The 17,772-nt window shown below is 39.0% G+C and overlaps 1 protein-coding gene across 1 annotated transcript in view; it reads right to left on the reverse strand.

The window, feature by feature from the left end:
• The window catches only part of SPTBN5 (spectrin beta, non-erythrocytic 5), an 84,077-nt gene that overhangs the window by 25,049 nt on the left and 41,256 nt on the right, over positions 1-17,772 (reverse strand). Inside the window, exons 36-43 of the mRNA XM_015864530.3 lie at positions 10,819-10,923; positions 9,640-9,825; positions 5,658-5,813; positions 4,868-5,059; positions 4,175-4,270; positions 2,075-2,193; positions 1,401-1,515; positions 274-387 (exon numbers count right to left, since the gene is read on the reverse strand). Of these exons, the coding sequence (XP_015720016.2) occupies positions 274-387; positions 1,401-1,515; positions 2,075-2,193; positions 4,175-4,270; positions 4,868-5,059; positions 5,658-5,813; positions 9,640-9,825; positions 10,819-10,923 (1,083 nt within the window). The remainder of the gene's footprint in view (positions 1-273; positions 388-1,400; positions 1,516-2,074; positions 2,194-4,174; positions 4,271-4,867; positions 5,060-5,657; positions 5,814-9,639; positions 9,826-10,818; positions 10,924-17,772) is intronic.

The raw sequence follows: 17,772 nt of genomic DNA on the forward strand, positions 1-17,772 counted from the left end.
GCAGAATGGGGATAAACAGGGAGAAAAGTGAAGGGGTAGTCATAACCTCTGTTATCCTAATCTGGCTCTGAGAGGTGACATGAGCCATGGAGGCATGACAGTTAACAGAAGCAATTAGATATGCCCTTCAGCAGGGGACTCAAAAGTACTTTGTATCTTGTTCAGCAAGTAGCAGCATCAAAATGCTACTTTCAGTGTGGGCTTTTGGTTGACAATGTTTTCATTAAGGGCTTAAACAGTCATGAACACTCACTAACCCGGCGCACTTCTTACCTCTATTTTGGACTTAATAACACTGATTTCTCTCTCCATCTCTTCATGTCTTCGAATAAGGTTTTCCACACTTTCGACATCCTTCCCATAATCCAGTGCTTGTATCAGGACGCTCTGGAGGGGTACAGGAAGTGTAAATGATGAAGATGACACAAAGAAGGGTAACATTTTGCTTCTATCAAACTGCTTCCTTTTCCCCTTCTTTTTATTGCCATTGGAATGCTCTTTTGTCTTTTAAAGTATCTGCAGAGCTCTTCATGTCTGCACTCTCAACAGAAACAGAACAAGAACTTTGAATATTCACAGTTCTACAGAAGATGCTCCTTGGCATTCACATGTTAAACAGAAAGGAGGGAGTGCATCCCAACACTTCTCAACATTTATTTTCTCAATTATTTTTCCCCCCACATAGCTGAGAATAGCCAAATATTTCCTATTCAGTTGTGGTGCAGAAACTTGCAATAGCTGTGTTTCACAAAAATATGGAAAAAAAGTTAATCCTCAGAACTCCATCAGAAGGGAAATCACAGACAATAAAGAAATACATTCACAAAAGTTGTTACAAAAATTTCAAGCCAATGGTCTTGTAACCTGAAGTAGCTCCATCATGTATTTGACTACTGGCCTGCAGTTCAATAAACAGTCATTAGTTCTTATATGGCCTTCTATTAATCTCAAAATTATAAATCAGAATAGGCATTTGTACATCCACATGAAGAAAAAAAAATAAATGAAATTTTTATATGACTTATCAAAGTTTCATATATGTCTACATTGCACTGCACGGAGAGAGAAACAAGTTAGTGCTAAACGAACTAGCTTTGAATTTGAAACACTGGAAATTGCTACATTCAAACTAAGAGGATAATTAATTCAGGTCAAGTTCTATGGTAGTTCATCTAACTTCTGGTATTCAAAATTTACTTTGAAATTTACCTTTTTAGCCTTGAGTGACTTAAGGACTGGCAATCTGCAGTGTGTTTAATGTCTTCCTGCAGACTTGATACACAACTGTCAAGGGCCACTACTAGATAGTCAGTATATCTTCAGTAATACAGATACCTGGGTTTGTCACTCAGAAAACAGAACATTTTCCTATGTCAGTTAATCCAAATCTGGGAGCTCACCTTCTCAGTAATTCTTTCTGTGATGTCATCAATTTCTCTGATCAAGGCATGAATCTCCAGGGCTCCTTCTAACTTCCTCCTGTATGCATTCAGGTTACCATGGAAACTGTTCCACCTTTTATTGGAAAATAATATTTTAGGAGTGTATTTCAGAGGTGAAAGTTTCCACAAGTGAGTTTCATAATGCTCATCTCTAAGTAAGAAAGTCTAGATTTCTGAGCTACATTGTGTACTTATCCCCAGTTCCTTACAATAGCAGATGCAGCATAAAAAATCAGCCTCATGAAGCTATCTGGCTATATTTGTTCCTAGTTTTTCAGGATGTCATAGAAAGTAAAAGCTACAGAGTCCTGATACAGTTTCCTTAGATTACTTTAACTAGTGGACTATGAAGTAGCAGAAAGAATATGGAAGTCTTAGCTTCATGAATGTAGCCTGTTAAATGCAGTGAAAAAGCATGTTTCCCTCCAAGGACAGACAAGACTTTTGCTCTGAAGGATAAGAAATCCTCTTGACTAACTGCTCCGAAATCTTGAAAGGCAGCTCTAGTGCATGAAGTCTGGTAGTCATGATGTTAAAGAAAATACATTACTCCACTTAGCCTGGCCCACCTAAAATACCTCATCCTAACTTTCTCTTTTCATTTTGTGTAGAAGATTTAGAAGAGTACTCACTTTTCATTGAGCTGCTTCCGGCGCTGATATATTGTCTTTGTCTCTTCCTTGTTTTGTATCTCCAGTTTCATGGCCAGGGCATTGATAGCCTTGATGTGAGCATCATCCACTGTTGTCTCCTGTAAATTGAGAAAAGGAGCTCAGGTGTATGTTCAAAAGGCTTGTGACTGAGTCTGACACATGCAAAACATCAATAGCAGCAACAAGCAAGATTTATATCTTACTACCAGAAATTTCAATCAACAATATTATGACACTTATTATCAGTCCCAGATGAGCTAACAGTTCAGTCAAGAAAGGACATTAATGATGATACACTGTGTAATGATAATTCAATGATTTAGGACTAAATGAAGACTGTTAGATGCTGTCTTCTAAGCCAGGCATTCCAGCAGGGTCTCATGTGTTGAGGAAATATAACTGCAGCTGCTGGTTACATAGGTGGCTGTCAAGAAACAAATGAGATGTGTCAGACTGTTCCTCCATCAAACAGATAAAAGACTCATGGATCTTCAATTTAGATAGGCACCTGTCCAGACAATTCATAAATCGGATAGTAAGATGTGTTATTGCTTTTCCTTTAGAAGAAACATCACTGCATAATGAAATGTATGCTAAGCCTTTCAATTTTCTTCCCATGTAACATATATACTACAGGAAGGATAACATTTGTGCATTGCAAATATACCTTTTGGATCATAATGGATAATTCTTTTGAAGCATTATGAATAATCAACACAAAATACTGCTCCAGGATTCAAAAACATTCTATATTTTTGTAAGACCAGTAAATCATAGGCTTAAAGGGGAGACATTAATCATTGGAGTAGTAGAAGCACAGTTGCCAGATGCCAGCAATTTTTTAATAAAAATAAAAGTATTTATTCAATCTGAATTTTATTTATGGAACATTCATACCAGGATGTCTATTTCCATATGTACTTCAGTATTATGAACAGCCACAAAGTAAACAAGATAAACTAGTAGACAGCCACATATTGCTTTTTCAGAAACCTCAGTCTCCTCTCCTGGGAGCTAGCAACACAATATAACAGAGTCTGAGTAGAAAACATGGCAACCATCAGTGTGGGATAGTTGATCTCTGCTCTCAGATTTGTCTAGTGGGGAAACCTAGACTAAACTGATGTACACACTGTGCCAAGACCAGCCTACTTCTGTTTGGATCATCCTATAAAGCACTGTATATTCAAGCACCAGCTATGAAGGTATCAATCTCAGTAGTTTCTTGTAGGAGTCATGTTTAAAGTAGTAAAGGAGAAGTGCCTAGGAGCAGGCAATATTGAAGACCAAGAACATGTGAGACCAAGGGCATATAAGATCTACCTTAGTCAATGGAAATACTTCTTTGTTCAGTCTTTATACTGTTCTTGTCTCTATCCTTCTTTTTAGCTGGCACAGTGCATAGCAGGACCCTTAGCTCACAGTTCAACTGGTGAGGACTGAAGGATAAATGAAGGTTGTTTCACTTCCCTGGTTCCATGGTGCGAAAATTCAAGTGTTTTGGCTTTCTGACCAGATCCTATTCTAATGCACTGTTGCAGAAAATCTTGTTGGCTTCTTCAAGGGGGATCTCAGAGTTTTCTCCCAGGTGTCATGCACATTTATGCTTTTATTTTGCATAAAAGAAGATTGTTGTCTTCTGCTGTTAGGCAACAGAAGGAGAAGATGGGAGCTGGCAGTACAGTAACTGGCAACTAGTATAAATGGCAAACAGCATGAAGAGAATATTATGAGTGCACAAAGAAGTAAACACATGAAGTCCTAATAGGCCTAATAGTCCAGACTAGGAAGTCAGCACAGAGATCCTTCCTGTGTGACATGGAGACCTGTTTGTCCACATCTGTGTAGTTCATAAAGAGAAAGAGAGGCTATTTCAAATGTGTTGTCTTGATAGATGGCTTCACAGAGTTCCCAGTGGGGAACCCAGTGGTTTAGGAGGTGATAATGCTTCCTACTTCTCTGATCTTTCATCTTCTAGGAGTAATGGAATTGTATTTACTAACTGAATATGCTATAAAGTTAACTGCTGCTTCCAGCATCACAAGAAATGTGGAAATAGACAAGAAAAACACCTCTTACCCCTGATGTTGCTCCACGGAACTCATTCAGCTTTTTCATGAGCTGCAGACAGTGTTCATAGTCATTTCCCACATCACCTATGTTAATCATGACTTCCTGAGGAAAGAAGAAGTAGATAGGCAAACATTTAAGGTTGAGTATAAGAATACAACATGTTCCAATGCTTATAGTGCTGCAAAAAGTTCTGTGATTTTCCTTTGCGAATCACTGACCTACAACTTCTGAAGTAGTCACTTCTGATTTTTAGATGATGACTAGACTTGGTCTGAATTACTTTTCCAATCTGTTACTGATTAGGCTCTGAATGAAAACAATTAATGACACTTTCTTCAAAGAGAAACTTGCAGATTTGACACACAATGAACCTGAATGTGAGTTGTCATATGCTTGAAGTCCCTTATATTCTAGTGTGCTTTTATGTCTGTTTTGACAGAGACACATGAGAAAAAATAACTTCTTTATGAGCAGATTTTATGTATGATCTGTTTGACCTAATTTGTCACAGAAATTCTTCAGAAAAGTTTTCAAATCTGTTGAATTATACCCTTCATATTGTCTATAGAGCTCATCACAATTCTCTCATGAAGGCAGCCCTAAGAAAATGTCCAGGAAGTTGACACATGTATCATACATTTGTTGTGATATACCAAGTCTCTAGTGTTCTACTTGGTTTAAATACTAGAACTCAGTTACCTTTTCCCTGATCCAGGCTTCCACCTGGTCCACTTTCTGGAGGAATTCCAGGAAATCTCGACTATCCTCCAGCATCTTTCCACGGGCAGCAACAGCTCTCTTCAGCTTCTCCCAGCTCTCCTGAAGCATGCGGACTTGGCGGCGGATCTCCCCTGATTTTGGGTGGCCCATTGAAACCAGGGCTTCTCCTTTCTTTGCATCCAGGAGAGGGAATTAAATATGAAGGTTACTACTGACTTCTAATGTGATTACTATGTTACAAGACTGTTCTAGAACGACTGCCACTTTCCCAACCTGCACTGCACAATGACTTCCTAATTTCTCAGCTCCCAAGTAATACTGCTTAGCTGTAATGCTCTCACTTCTGGGAGGTAATTAAGCACAACAGATTTGAATATTCACTTGCCAAGGATGACAGCCATTGAGTGAAAGCACAAGAGAGGCATTACAGATGATTGTATCCTTCAGCCTTATGATTTGCCCAATTTCAGTGAGTTTGTTCAGCTGCTGAGCATGAAATCCTGTATATTTTTGCAGGAGTAATCACCTTCAGGTAAGAGGGAAGTTAGTGATATCTTTCTCTGTGGACAATAAGGAAAGATGGAAGTCCTCTGGAGGGATAAATTAAGAAATCTCTTTGTTTTAAATAAATGGGATTCCATTTCCATGGCGCAGTAACTGTGTTCTTGTCATTTGAGGAGAAAAAATGTTAAGGAGACAGTGAGGAAGCCATCCATTCTTCTCATCCCACCTTAGATAACGTAGATAATTAGCAGAATGTTAGAATTACCTTATTAACAGCTGTGATGATTTCTTCATTTGCTAGAATCTCTGCCTCAAAGACCTGATGCTTCTGCAGCAGCTTCATTTTGTCCTGCAAACTGTTGGGATCTTGTATGGAAGGATCCTCTAGCTTCTGCATGCGCTCACTGATCCAGTCTTCTGCCTGCAGCAGCATGAAGCACTTAAGTTAGCATGACAACTACATGTCACCCTGGGGTGTCTTTCCACTATGTGGTTCTATGAAGTTTCCTATGCCTGGGTTCTCCAGTTTCTGACCTATTCTACTTGAAAAGAAATAAGAGCAGGTAGGAATGAAAATAATTTTTATCTGACAACAGGAATAATTAAAAAATTCCTTGAATGCCCCAAATTTTATCACAAAATGTAAACATAATATGCAAACTTCCAGGTTAGATATAGTGAATTCTTAAGCAGATGTGCAGCCTCAACTTAGGCATATTTCAAACAAGCTTGTGGCAGCTGAGCCTTGGATTTAGGGCTCTGAGTTTCACCTGCTATTACTGTCATCAACCCACCTGCAAGCTAGTTCAAGATACTTAAAAATTGGGTGGCTCATCTATAAAAGAAAGCTGTAAGATCTAAATGAAAAATAAGAAGCAATAAAGCCTTACTGGTGTGTCAAAGCACTAATCAGAGTATTTGAAAGCAAGCATTAGTCTCCTTGCTATTACACATCATAATGTTTGAAATATTCTAGTTCCTTCACATTTGGATCACCAGCTGAAGCATGAAGACTAATATTGCAAGGCTTACCATTTCTCCTAAGAAATTCTTTCTTAGAATGCATAAACTTATGTAGAAGAAAATGAACAACAGGATAGTGACTTTTGCATATTTTTTTAAATAGTTTGCTAAACTTAATCACTTTGCATTGATATAAATATCTTCTGTCCATCAAAGCACACAAGTGAATACTTGACACACTCTGAAATTCCGTTGTCCTCAGACCAGTTCCCAAAAGTTTTGACTACAGGACAGCAAATTGAAGCCAGCCTTATCAGGTTCAAAGCATTTTGGCTGTCCTTGTGTTACTGCACTACGTACAAGAGCTGACAACTAGAAGATTTTCTCGGTCATTTAAAAATGTTAAGTATTATTACAGATGCTGAAATTTTACAAACAAGAAAAATTGCTTTTACTAGCAGTGCACTCTCCTGAAACCATTTCCCTTCGAAGTACAGTTAGAGATTCAAAGAGAAGTCTTTTGCCTTATGTCAAGGTTGCCCAAGACAGCAAGCAGTCATCTGCTGTTTTAATTTCTGACACCCTCCTCACAAGCTAGGGCCTTCTCCCATTACCCAGACACATAGTAACACTTTGAGGTCACTTAAACTTACTTCTCATTTGAATGATAGAGGCTCATCTGTGCAGTTAGGCTGGGAAACTAAAGTGTTCCCTGCACACCTCCTCTCAAAGGGTGATTTCTCTCCTGTTTTTTAATAATAGGCAAGGGCTTAATGGCAGGCCAAACAACTACTAAAAAAACATATCTGCCCTCTGAGTGGCTTAATTTATCCACACTTTACTGAAGACAAGGACAGTGAGTCTAGTGCTATACTCGCTGCAGATACAGGAGAACAGTCTTATTTCAGTGGGACTCATAAAAAATGTGGGCACTATCAATTTAGAAATCTGGGTTTTCAAAATGTAAGTAATTTTTTAGTAAGAGAAGTATTTCAAGCATACACAAGCTGTGCATGCTCCAGATATTTATGATTCTATCTCACTCCTTTGAAACAAATAAGTAAATGCTGCTTGTTCTCTTCTATAGAGGGTAAAAGGGAAAGGAAGTTAAGTACCAATAATATGATGAGCAAATTTCACAGTAAGCATTAAAATTCAGACAGCTTTACAAGTCAAGTCTTTGAACTGTATGATCCTTCCTCTGCAATAACTTAGTTAACTACACATATTTCTAAGTAGCAATCTGCTCATTTGCCTTCTATGTTAAGACTGATGTGTGCAAGATCGCCTATTCTATTGTAGCAATACAATAGTCTGGAAGTCTGTCTCAGTACCACTTTCTAGGAGTGTGACCTATTCCATGAGCTGCAAGCATGTTAAATCTTCAGTTTGTCATTGCAAGCTTTGCGTAGAAACAAAGTACTATGTCCTGGCAGTGGTACAAACTATAGCAGCTAGCTTTATAAATGGACAATATGACACTGAGCTCTCCATTCTGCCATCACTAATTGAGGACTATGTTGATCTTGTATGAATGTGTTAACTTCTGGGGAATAACTGGGAGATTTTTAACCAAAATTGTGACCTCTGCTTTCTGCTAACATACACAAAAAATTGTTTGATCCATGGAAATTACTTAAAATGAATTCAGGAGTAAGAATTTTCAGGGGGGTGGGATTTGTACTATCACAGAATCACAAATTTGTAGGGGTTAGAAGGGAACCCTGGAGATCATTGAGTCAAACCATGCTGATAAAGCAGGTTCCCAAGAGTAAGTTACACAGGAAAGTATTCAGGCAAGTTCTGAATACCTCCAGAGATGGAGACTCCCAAGAAATATGAATAAGCAATGACCTCACTGATTGCACAATCTAATTCAAAACTCATCTCTGCAGTTTAACACTCCTCTGGGGACTGTTCTCATAAACGAACTCATACACACCCAGAACATCGTTAAATTTAGGTTAAACATTCCATCCAACCAAAGAGGAAGGAAAATATTACTGTAAGAATATTTTAAAATTCCATGGTGGCATTCACATTCTGCAGCAGTAGGCAATGAATTTAGATTGAGAGACTAACTGAGTAGTTTGTTTGAGAGAAAAAAACTACAGAACTCCTGGCTGAATCAATGCAGAGAAATTCCTCACTATACAAGGCCAGATGCTACATTATGTGTTATTCAAGAAGATGTCATGAAGGAGGACCCCAGCCCAGGCACTCATTTGACAATTTCAGATTACAGATGGGAAGCAACTAAGAAGCATTCCTAGTGAAGGAATAAATAAATAATATAGGTTAATATTTGACTGAGTAAATAATTCCTAATAATGTTCATTTTAGAAAGCAGAATGCAGCTCTTGCTCATTGATGTAGCCATAGAAGAGGTCACTTAAATATTTGATTGTTACTGGGGGAGCTCTAAATAGATATTGTTATAAATGGAATTTATCAGCTATTTATTTATTTATTTTAAAATTTGGTTGTTAGAAGAAAGTGTAAGACAGGTCTTTGCTAACAACCCTAATCTGAACTGTGTCAGGACAAGTGCCCTTTTTGTGGGATAGGAGGTGATAAGTACCTGCAATTTTTCTTTAAAACATGGAGAATGTTCTGAGGGTTGTAGCAGCAGAAGGGCTTACCAGGCCAGTGAGAGTGTTTGCAAATGTCACTTCTTGTCTATGTGCTGCTGCTTATGTCAGCACACCGGACGCTAAGACATTTTTCAGTCACACGCAACTGTGCTGGCCTTTGAAAAAACAACCTGCTATATCTTTCCAACCGATGTGCCAGGAACAGAGCTGCTTGGCTACAAGAATATGGCCAGAACAGAATGCAGGCTAACCTAATCCGCAGAGTATAGTAGCTGAAGAACTATACTCACTTATAGATCTGTTTTGAAGGACTTCAGTAAACACCCACTAGTAGAACTTGGTGCCCTTGCCATATTGCTTTCCACACAGTGTTCACTCTGTCTTAAAACACTTTCAGTCCCATCAAAGGAAGCATAAAGTAGTGGCTGCCAGTTACATTTTGATTAGTTTTATTTTATCAGGACTTCTGATGCATAAAGCAATTCAAATGGTTACAATCCCACCACAATGGTATGGATAGTGACTGCAACGGTACTGGCTCACCTACCACATGAACACAGCAATACAGCAGTTGCCATCTCAAAGTAAATTATCAATCCAGCTAATCTCTGGCAAGAACAAGCTCTTTATCCAACAGATGTAAGCAGTTCCCCATTCTTCCACTCCCACCCTAGTCTAAGTTTCTCTTACCTCTGCCAAGTTCTGATAGAAAAGTGCCAGAAGAAGGGCTGTCTGCAGCTTTTCTCTCCTGCTCTGGGAAAGATTCTTGATCTGCTGCTTCCTCTGAAGAATGGTGTTCAGTTTGTGCTGAATCTGTAGCCCATCCAATCCACCATCCTTTTCTAGCTTGTTTGCTTGTTCCTGAAGAGACATCATCTGAAAAGGCAACAAATCTAAAGCCAGTTCTATGCAGTAGCTTCTTCAACAAAGAAATAAAACACCAGGCTAATTTCCATACCATTTTTTGCTGGAAGGAGTAAAAAGCTTTAGGGACAGGTGAACCAGCATTTCCCCCACAGTGCCCCCTGCCCAGTACTACAACATATCCACTACCTCCTTTTCATTTGTTACTTTAGCACTCTGTGATTATTTAGATGAAACAAAGCTTTAGCTGCAGGAGTTCTTTTCCTATTGATCAGATGGGGCAAGGTGTCATGGAGCAAGCCTGGCACTTATGACTGCCCTGATTTTATTGTTTAGTGGAAATCTGGTGTTGGGAGGTAGTTCTCAACACAAGAGTAAGTCTGCCAGGGAGCAGGTACATGACTGGGAGCTTATTCCATCTGGAAAAGCAGGCACAGACCCAGGTTTCAGCGCTCAGCCCTAGCAGAGGTGAATTACAGCAGCTGGCCACAAGCCAGCCAGATTCTTTTAGGTGTGGGTGAGCAATTCGGCTTCAGTTCCATATATGCGAAGAGGCTAGACAATTTAGTACAGACATTATATAGGAAACATATACTTAAATAATTAGAAAAACAGCCACTCTGACATACTGTATCTTATGTGCTTCAAAAGCCACAGTCTTCTTAAAAAAAAAAGGTGAAAACTTCTGGTATCCATAACAAAGTATGGTCTGCTTTAAATATTTTAACTGCTAAGTCCCAGCATTTGATTTTCTAAGTGGTTTTTTTTTTTTGTTTTTTTTTTTTTTTTCATCTACTTCATGACAATGCAGAGAAGACCTGGGCATGGATTGTTTAATGCTTTTCTCCGCTCCTCTGTCTGTTATTTCACTAAGCTTCCCCATTTTTCTTTGAATCAAGCATATCACATCTGTTCAGCAATTTTATCTGTTGCCACATTAAAAAAAAAAAAAAGAATTATTCTAGCTCCTGTATTCGTAGAATATTCCTTATTATTTTACTGTACCTTCTCATCCTGTGATGCCAGTAGCTTCTCAAAAGCCTCATGTTTCCTAATCAGTTGCTCTACTTCATCTACAGAGCTTCCGAGGTCACTGCTTTTCAAATAAACCTACAAAAAACATTTTAGATTTTTCTCACTTGGTTAAACATCACATAATCCCAATTAATAAATATTAGAAGGGATATTAACCCTACAGCACACTTCAGAGGAAATGAAAGGAATAAAAGGCAATTCAAACTGGAAATGAAATAGCAGAACTTCATGGTCTTGAGTAAGAAAGAGATACAATAGCAGGTCCTACTATGTAAATGGATCTCTCTCTGCTTTCTCTAAATCACAAAGCTGGTGGTAAATTCAACAGCCATTCTTGTAATCCAAAGCCAGATCAACACTGCCATGTCTGACATGCCTGACAGTTTCTTCTTAGAAGACATCATCCCTTAACAGACACTTTACAGCCTCCCTTGGCAATTTATTGCACTGCTTCATTACCATCACCATTAACAAGATTTTCTGAATATATAACCTGAAAATGCAATGCTAGTATTTCATCTCATTACATTCTGCCCTCCTCAGCGCAGAAAGAGAATAATTTCTTTTACATTTGCTTTAGCTTTGTACTTTTTTGTAGGCTTACATGGGCTTAATAGGGATTTCTATCACCTCTAGCTAAAACTATGCTGGAACAGATAAATCATTCCACAGATGTTGTGTCTTCTTGTCTTTTAATTATTCTCATTGCTCTCCCCTGGGTTTTCTCCATTTCCATTTATTTTCAAATGGTGTTCCTACAATTTGATGTAGTACTTGGCTGAGGCTGCCAGAGTGAAGGTAGCAGAGAGTTTATTTCTGCTGCCTTTCAAGCTGTAATCACGCAATTGTGTATGGTGCTTATCTTTTATGCAATACCTTGAACTCAAATTCACCTTGTAATCTACATTAAGTTTCCAGAATCTTTTTAAAAGAACTGCTATAAGACCAGTTTGTTTCTATCCTGTATTTGTTCAGCTGATTATTCATGGAAAACATCATATGATTCTATGATCCTTTTATAATGTTGCACCTGAAACAAGCGTATTAGATCTGCTATTTTTTCAGGCTGAATTTCTAACTGTCCTGCATTAATTTTATTTACTATCATATCAGTCTCTGATGTATGAAGACTGTAGTCTAAAATAAAAATTAAAATTAAAAAAAAAAAATCAGTTTTAACAGAGTTTCACTATTGACTTTTAATACTGTTATGACATTTTCTAATGAATCCCTAATGCACTCCTGTGCTTGTTGACTCCTTCCTGATGTTAAGAAAATTGGTTGCACGATTACTCCTTCCATGCATTCTGTCTCTGGGGAATCTTCTGAAGATTTTTCCAGCCACATTTTACATGCAACAGAATCCATACCCACAACACCAGCAGTCCCAGGCAGCCCTGATCATTCTCTGAATGCCCCCTAGCCCCATCTGAAGGCCCCACTGAGGCTCTGCCCTATCAGAGCTGCACTGAATGGAGACCTGAGCCTGGCTTTCCTGGATAGACACATATGGCAATTGCTTTGTCACCTTCATCTCTGGCTGGTTGATGGAGCTTGATACTGCTACTCCGCTTGGCCTCTGTGGCTTAGAGGACTGAAAGCTAGTCTTAGTCTGACTTTCTTGTTCATTTCTGGGAGTTAATGAGAGAAATATTTTGCATGTCAAAAAAAATGTACAGAAGAATATCACGCCCAGACAGATGTTCAAACTGCACTGTACTAATCCATGCAGAGTATCAGGAGAGACATGAGTAAATCCCAACACAGTAATCACTGTCAGGAAGAGGGGAAGGACGTGTACAATAGGCTTACACTTTTAAGAAGTCTGGCCTGTGAATATTAAATACAATTTCCACCAGAACGCAGGTATTTTGTCATTTTAACATTAATCCTTTGATCTGTCTACTCACCGAGTGTATAAAGTTATAAGGGATTGTTTTTTCTCTGAGTGTTTTTGTGTTTGGTTTGCTTTGTGGAAGAAAAAAAAATCCACGCACATCTGTTTGCTCTATTGCTGCATTAAGCCACTTATAATTGGCTTCCATTCCTACACAGCTGACGCTTCTCACTTCTGTTTGCTGTGTACGAAAGCAGAGCCACATAATGCACCTCTGCATTCATGTTCTAACAGCTGCTCTAAAGGCAGTGTAACTTCTTTACCTTATTTTGTGGATCATTATTATAATTTCTGGTTAAAAATAAATAAATTTTTAAAAATATTCACCTGAGGAAAAATGAAATTTTTACAGTTTTCCACATATCACTTCAGGACTTTTATTTACCAGCTGTTAGCAGTGAAACTACAGTGTTATACATGAAGAAATTGACAGTAGCTTTCCTGCTCTTCTAAACTATGGTGAAAGAAAAAGCAAAGGGACATCTGCTGGTAAAGATGGTTACCTTCCTTGGAAAAGAGAGACATTTGAGAGCAGGGGTGTGGGACAGTGAGTCATAATCAGCTGCCTCTGACTGCTCAGTATCTTGCTCCTACTGAAAATCACTATGCATGGGTAATACATTCAAGCCTCATTCCCTGAGCTCTTAGAGCAGTGGAAAAAGTGCTTCTGACTTTTGAGCAGGCCCCCAAAGCAGAAGCTCATGCAAGTGTGCTTGAGAACCCATATTTTAATGCTGAAAAAGAAAACTGTTAGAAAAGCGGCTACACACATTGCAGGAGAGGCAATTGCAGTTTGCTTACAAGAAGCCAGCGTCAGTAGCACTAGCAGTGCTGCTTGAAGATATGATGAATTAAAAACTTTCCATTCACCTTGTAAACAGAAATCTTATTATGGAAATTGCTAGAATCAGAACTGCAACAATTTTTCATTTAAGTATTTTTTGTATTAATCTGAAGGCAGAACAGAAACTGGCTCCCACACTATGATGTTGGACCTTAACCAATTACATCATTTTCTGGTGTAGGGAATGGCTTCAGACAGGTCCCCAAACTCCTGCTTTGAAAGTGACGTGTTAATTTAAAATACAAAAACATTGCATAGCTCTCCTCAGGTAACCTACCAGGGCCTCCCACAGCACACAGCAGGTACAAACTTACTTTCAAGTTTGTTTCCATTATGAATCATGACCCATCATCAGGAATCTAATTCTCAGCCACAAAAAGCACCAGAGACCTGACCACTCACTATACAATTGACTCATTTTTAACAGAAGACTTTGCAAAGACGCTTAAAACCACAAAATAGACTTGGCCCTTTCTGGTATTTGTAACGGAACATGTAGCAAATAGCCAAGTTATTAACAATGCAAAGCACATAAATGAGGTTTATTGCTACTTCAAGTGGAGTTTTTCACTATTTTTGAGCTCATTACATAGATTCATCCACACTGCTGTGATTGCACCTCTTATGCATGAGATAACACAGAACGAAATTTGAAGTCCATCTCAAAAAAAAAGTTCACTTGAAGTAAAATAGCACTATACACTATACGCACACTTAATGTGACAGCACAGGCCAGCTCTGCTCTTTGGAGAAATACTAAATGAAACAGTCATACAGACGTATTGGAAGCTGAGACAGCCCTGTACAAAATTTAGCTTCCAATAAATGTCATTCTCATTTCGTTAGAAGAAAAAGTATTTAAAGTATTTCTGTGAATCCACTCCCTTCTCTTGCTTCTCCTCTTCACAGTACAGCAAGCTTAACATATTTTGCCCCACACTGCCTTCATGGAGTTTGCTGCTGAGATGGCTGGAACTTCACTGAAAATCTTTCAGCTTTATGCATGTACTAAAGGCTAGTATTACTTCCAGACTTAAATGCCTTCCCTTAAAGTGTGTAACCCAGTCCAAACTCTGCCCAGACAAATGATAACAACAAGGTTTGATTTTACCTTCTTCTGATAAAAGTAAAAAAATAATAAGAAGAAAGGAATAATGGAGAAAAAGTTTTAGCAAATACATATGATTAATACTATGATTACATGTTAATCACAACTAAGTAATACAATACTTTGTCATAAGTGAAATAAAACACACTAAGTTGTTTCTAAAAAACACATGCATACACCTTTTCTATCATACTGACATCACCGTATTGTTGGCCACTGATCTCGCGGAACAGGACTGGAATTCTAATGTTAAATGTACTTAATAATTTTCTTCCCTCCCATCCACTACATGCTATCCCTTTTGTGTAAGAGTAAAATTAGCTGATATTGGAAAGGTAGATGAGGGAAATACAGAAACCAAACATGTTTGTATCCCTGTAAGTGCTACCACCCCATCTATCAAAATTCTCAAGGTGTTAGATAAGAATCACATGCTCTTACAGTTTTTACTTATGAATATCTGTCTGAAGGCAGATTATATTCCCCTTAGACTCCCCTTAGTTTCACTGCTGCGTAGTTTCTGGGATACCTGAATCTGACAAGCAATGGAGACTAAATTCCCCTTTTTCCCCCCAGGAAAAGGTGATATCTTCCTTTTTCTAAGGGGAAAATTATTTGCTTCCCTTGTTGTTAAATTTTAACTGATTTTTGAAAACAAGGATTACTATAAAAAGTTTACAAACCCGAGTATTAACCATTTAGATATACAACACAATTTGACAAATGAGAAATTGAAAGCAATAGAAAAAAATAAAATAAAGAAACAGAAAGAAAAATGTAAGGAAAATGACACTGTGGATTTGTCCCAGGTCTCAGACTGACTGTCAGAGATGAAGACCAGTTTTTGGCTTCAGTGCCTTGAACCTTAAAAGTGCTGAGCACTAGAGCCCAATTATGCAAAACCTGTAAGTACATGCACAGAACTGTGCATGTAAAGTTGATGGCAGAGCTCAAATGGTTAAAATGAAACATTTGTTAAGAGCTGGATCAGATCAGAGTGCTCAGCTCCATTTAGGAAGGATCAAGAGGTATCTGCAGCCTTGATGACAGAGAACAAAAGTTGCTTTCTGGCTGACCCAAAAGTCATCCTCTTGGTAACAGGAACATGGCAATTGGCATGCAAGAAAGAATCCACATGGTTCAGTTAATGCAGCTTAAAACCAGTGTTTGCAAATGTTCCTAGAATGGAATGGAAATCTTCACCACTTTCCTCCCAGAACCAATGTTGACAGCGATAGACGGACACCAGGAATCTTCTGTGTGTCTGTGAGCTGAAGACACTGTATGAGTTGGCATGTTTGGCAAAAGGTCTTCAGGGCATACACTTTCTAGGCTGCATGTTTCCTGAGAAGGTCTCAAACTAGACCTTGCCCAAGGCTGTTGGGTAGAAAGCAGTCCTGAGCAGCAAACTGGATTCACTGATAAAGAGAGGTCAGCCCCAATCCCCATAGGATGAAGAGGTGGACCAGCTATATCTGCACCATGTGTTTTGATAAAGACTGTTGGATTCGGGCTCCTTCTAAATTCTCTTACCACTTGAATAGGCACTGCAGTCCAAGGAGCTGCAAGTATCAAGGTGATTTTGGAAACCTTGTGGTGAGCAGGAGTTTGCCCATCGCATGGAGTCTTCCCAAACTCCAGATTAGATGAAGGATGGTTCTGAAAGACAATCAGCTCTGGACTTAAATCTCTGCTTGTGACCTCATTCCCATGAGCTGAATTTTCTCTTCCAGTCAGTGCAGCTGGGGACAGCCAGATATCTCTGGAGATAGTTTCCTGGGGAAAGCTAGGATAGTTAGAGGAAGTCACGTGAAATCTTGTGATTTGAAGAGCTGGAGACCCTCCTGAAGGGAAGCATGACTTTGGTTTCTGGGATCCTGTTGAGAGACCAGCTGGAGTTTCAGGCAGCTTTTCTAATTGTGGCATGAGAAGACTTGAATGAATATGATTGCTTGCATGGGAATCCGCTCGAAAAGGCTTCACTGTCAAGCTGCAAGTTGAAATATAAAGCTTCATTGAAGCATGGAGATCTTGCATTTGGACATTGCACTGGCTACAGCCTTTCTGGAGTGGGAAAGAATCACAAGGTTCCAGAGATGCACACCGATTTTTGCTGCAGAGTGTTGAAACATCTGGAATAGCAGGTAGGTCAACATTTAGATGTGATGTCCAGCTTGGTGCAGCTTTGCAGGAAAGGACATCAGAGGGCAAAGATACAGCAAACTTCAAGGGATTGTTTTTTTCAGAAGAAAAATGAACACTTTTATCTCTTTCTGAATATTGCTTGTAAGATGCAGGTGTTGACCAACTGCCATAACTTCCACATCCACGTTGCTGAGGATCTCTGTGAAAACTGGACCACCTGGATATCCTATCTGAAAGATCTGCACAGTTACTAGCATTCCCCAAACCTTTCCTCCGGTCTGTGTGTTCCAGGACGACATCTAGCCTCGAACAGTAAGCTCCAGAAGACACACTGCTTGGTGATGAGCTGGCACATCCTTGAGTGATCTCTGCAACTGATCGACCAGTGGGAGGATGCCTTGTTGTTGGTGGCATCTTTTGGAAAGGCCTGTCTCTCACAATAGATTCAAAAGAAGGAGGTGGGGTCATTCTGCTGGGAGATAGCATCAGTTCCGCAGTAGAGACATAGATGGGTACAGATGAAAGTTTGCAGCGATGGTCCCTGCAATACATTCTGCAGCTTAGTCCTAAATGGTGCAAAACCAAAGCCACAGAAACTTGCCTTTCTCCCTCTTTTTAAAACCAACTCCTACTCCTTTTTCCTTTGGTACTGGAAATTTCCATTCTTCTTCTGAAGCAAAGGAATGAGAGGTTAATAAGCATTCTCCAGGGAAAAAAAAAAAAAAAAAAAAAAAAAAAAAGGCAAACTAAAAAAATCCACATTCAAAATAAAAACACACAACTCTTCTAGTAATGCCACCACTACCTATCACGTCTGCAAAGTGATACGAGAGCGGGATGGGCAGAAAGATAAATTACAGAGGCTCTGCTCCCTGAGTGTTCTGACAGTGAGAATGCAGACAGAGTAGGAGGGAGCCAAAAATGCTTGCC

This window comes from Coturnix japonica, chromosome 5, assembly GCF_054131305.1.
Source record: "Coturnix japonica strain WE chromosome 5, WE-NBRP24, whole genome shotgun sequence".
Classification (NCBI taxonomy): Eukaryota; Metazoa; Chordata; class Aves; order Galliformes; family Phasianidae; genus Coturnix; species Coturnix japonica.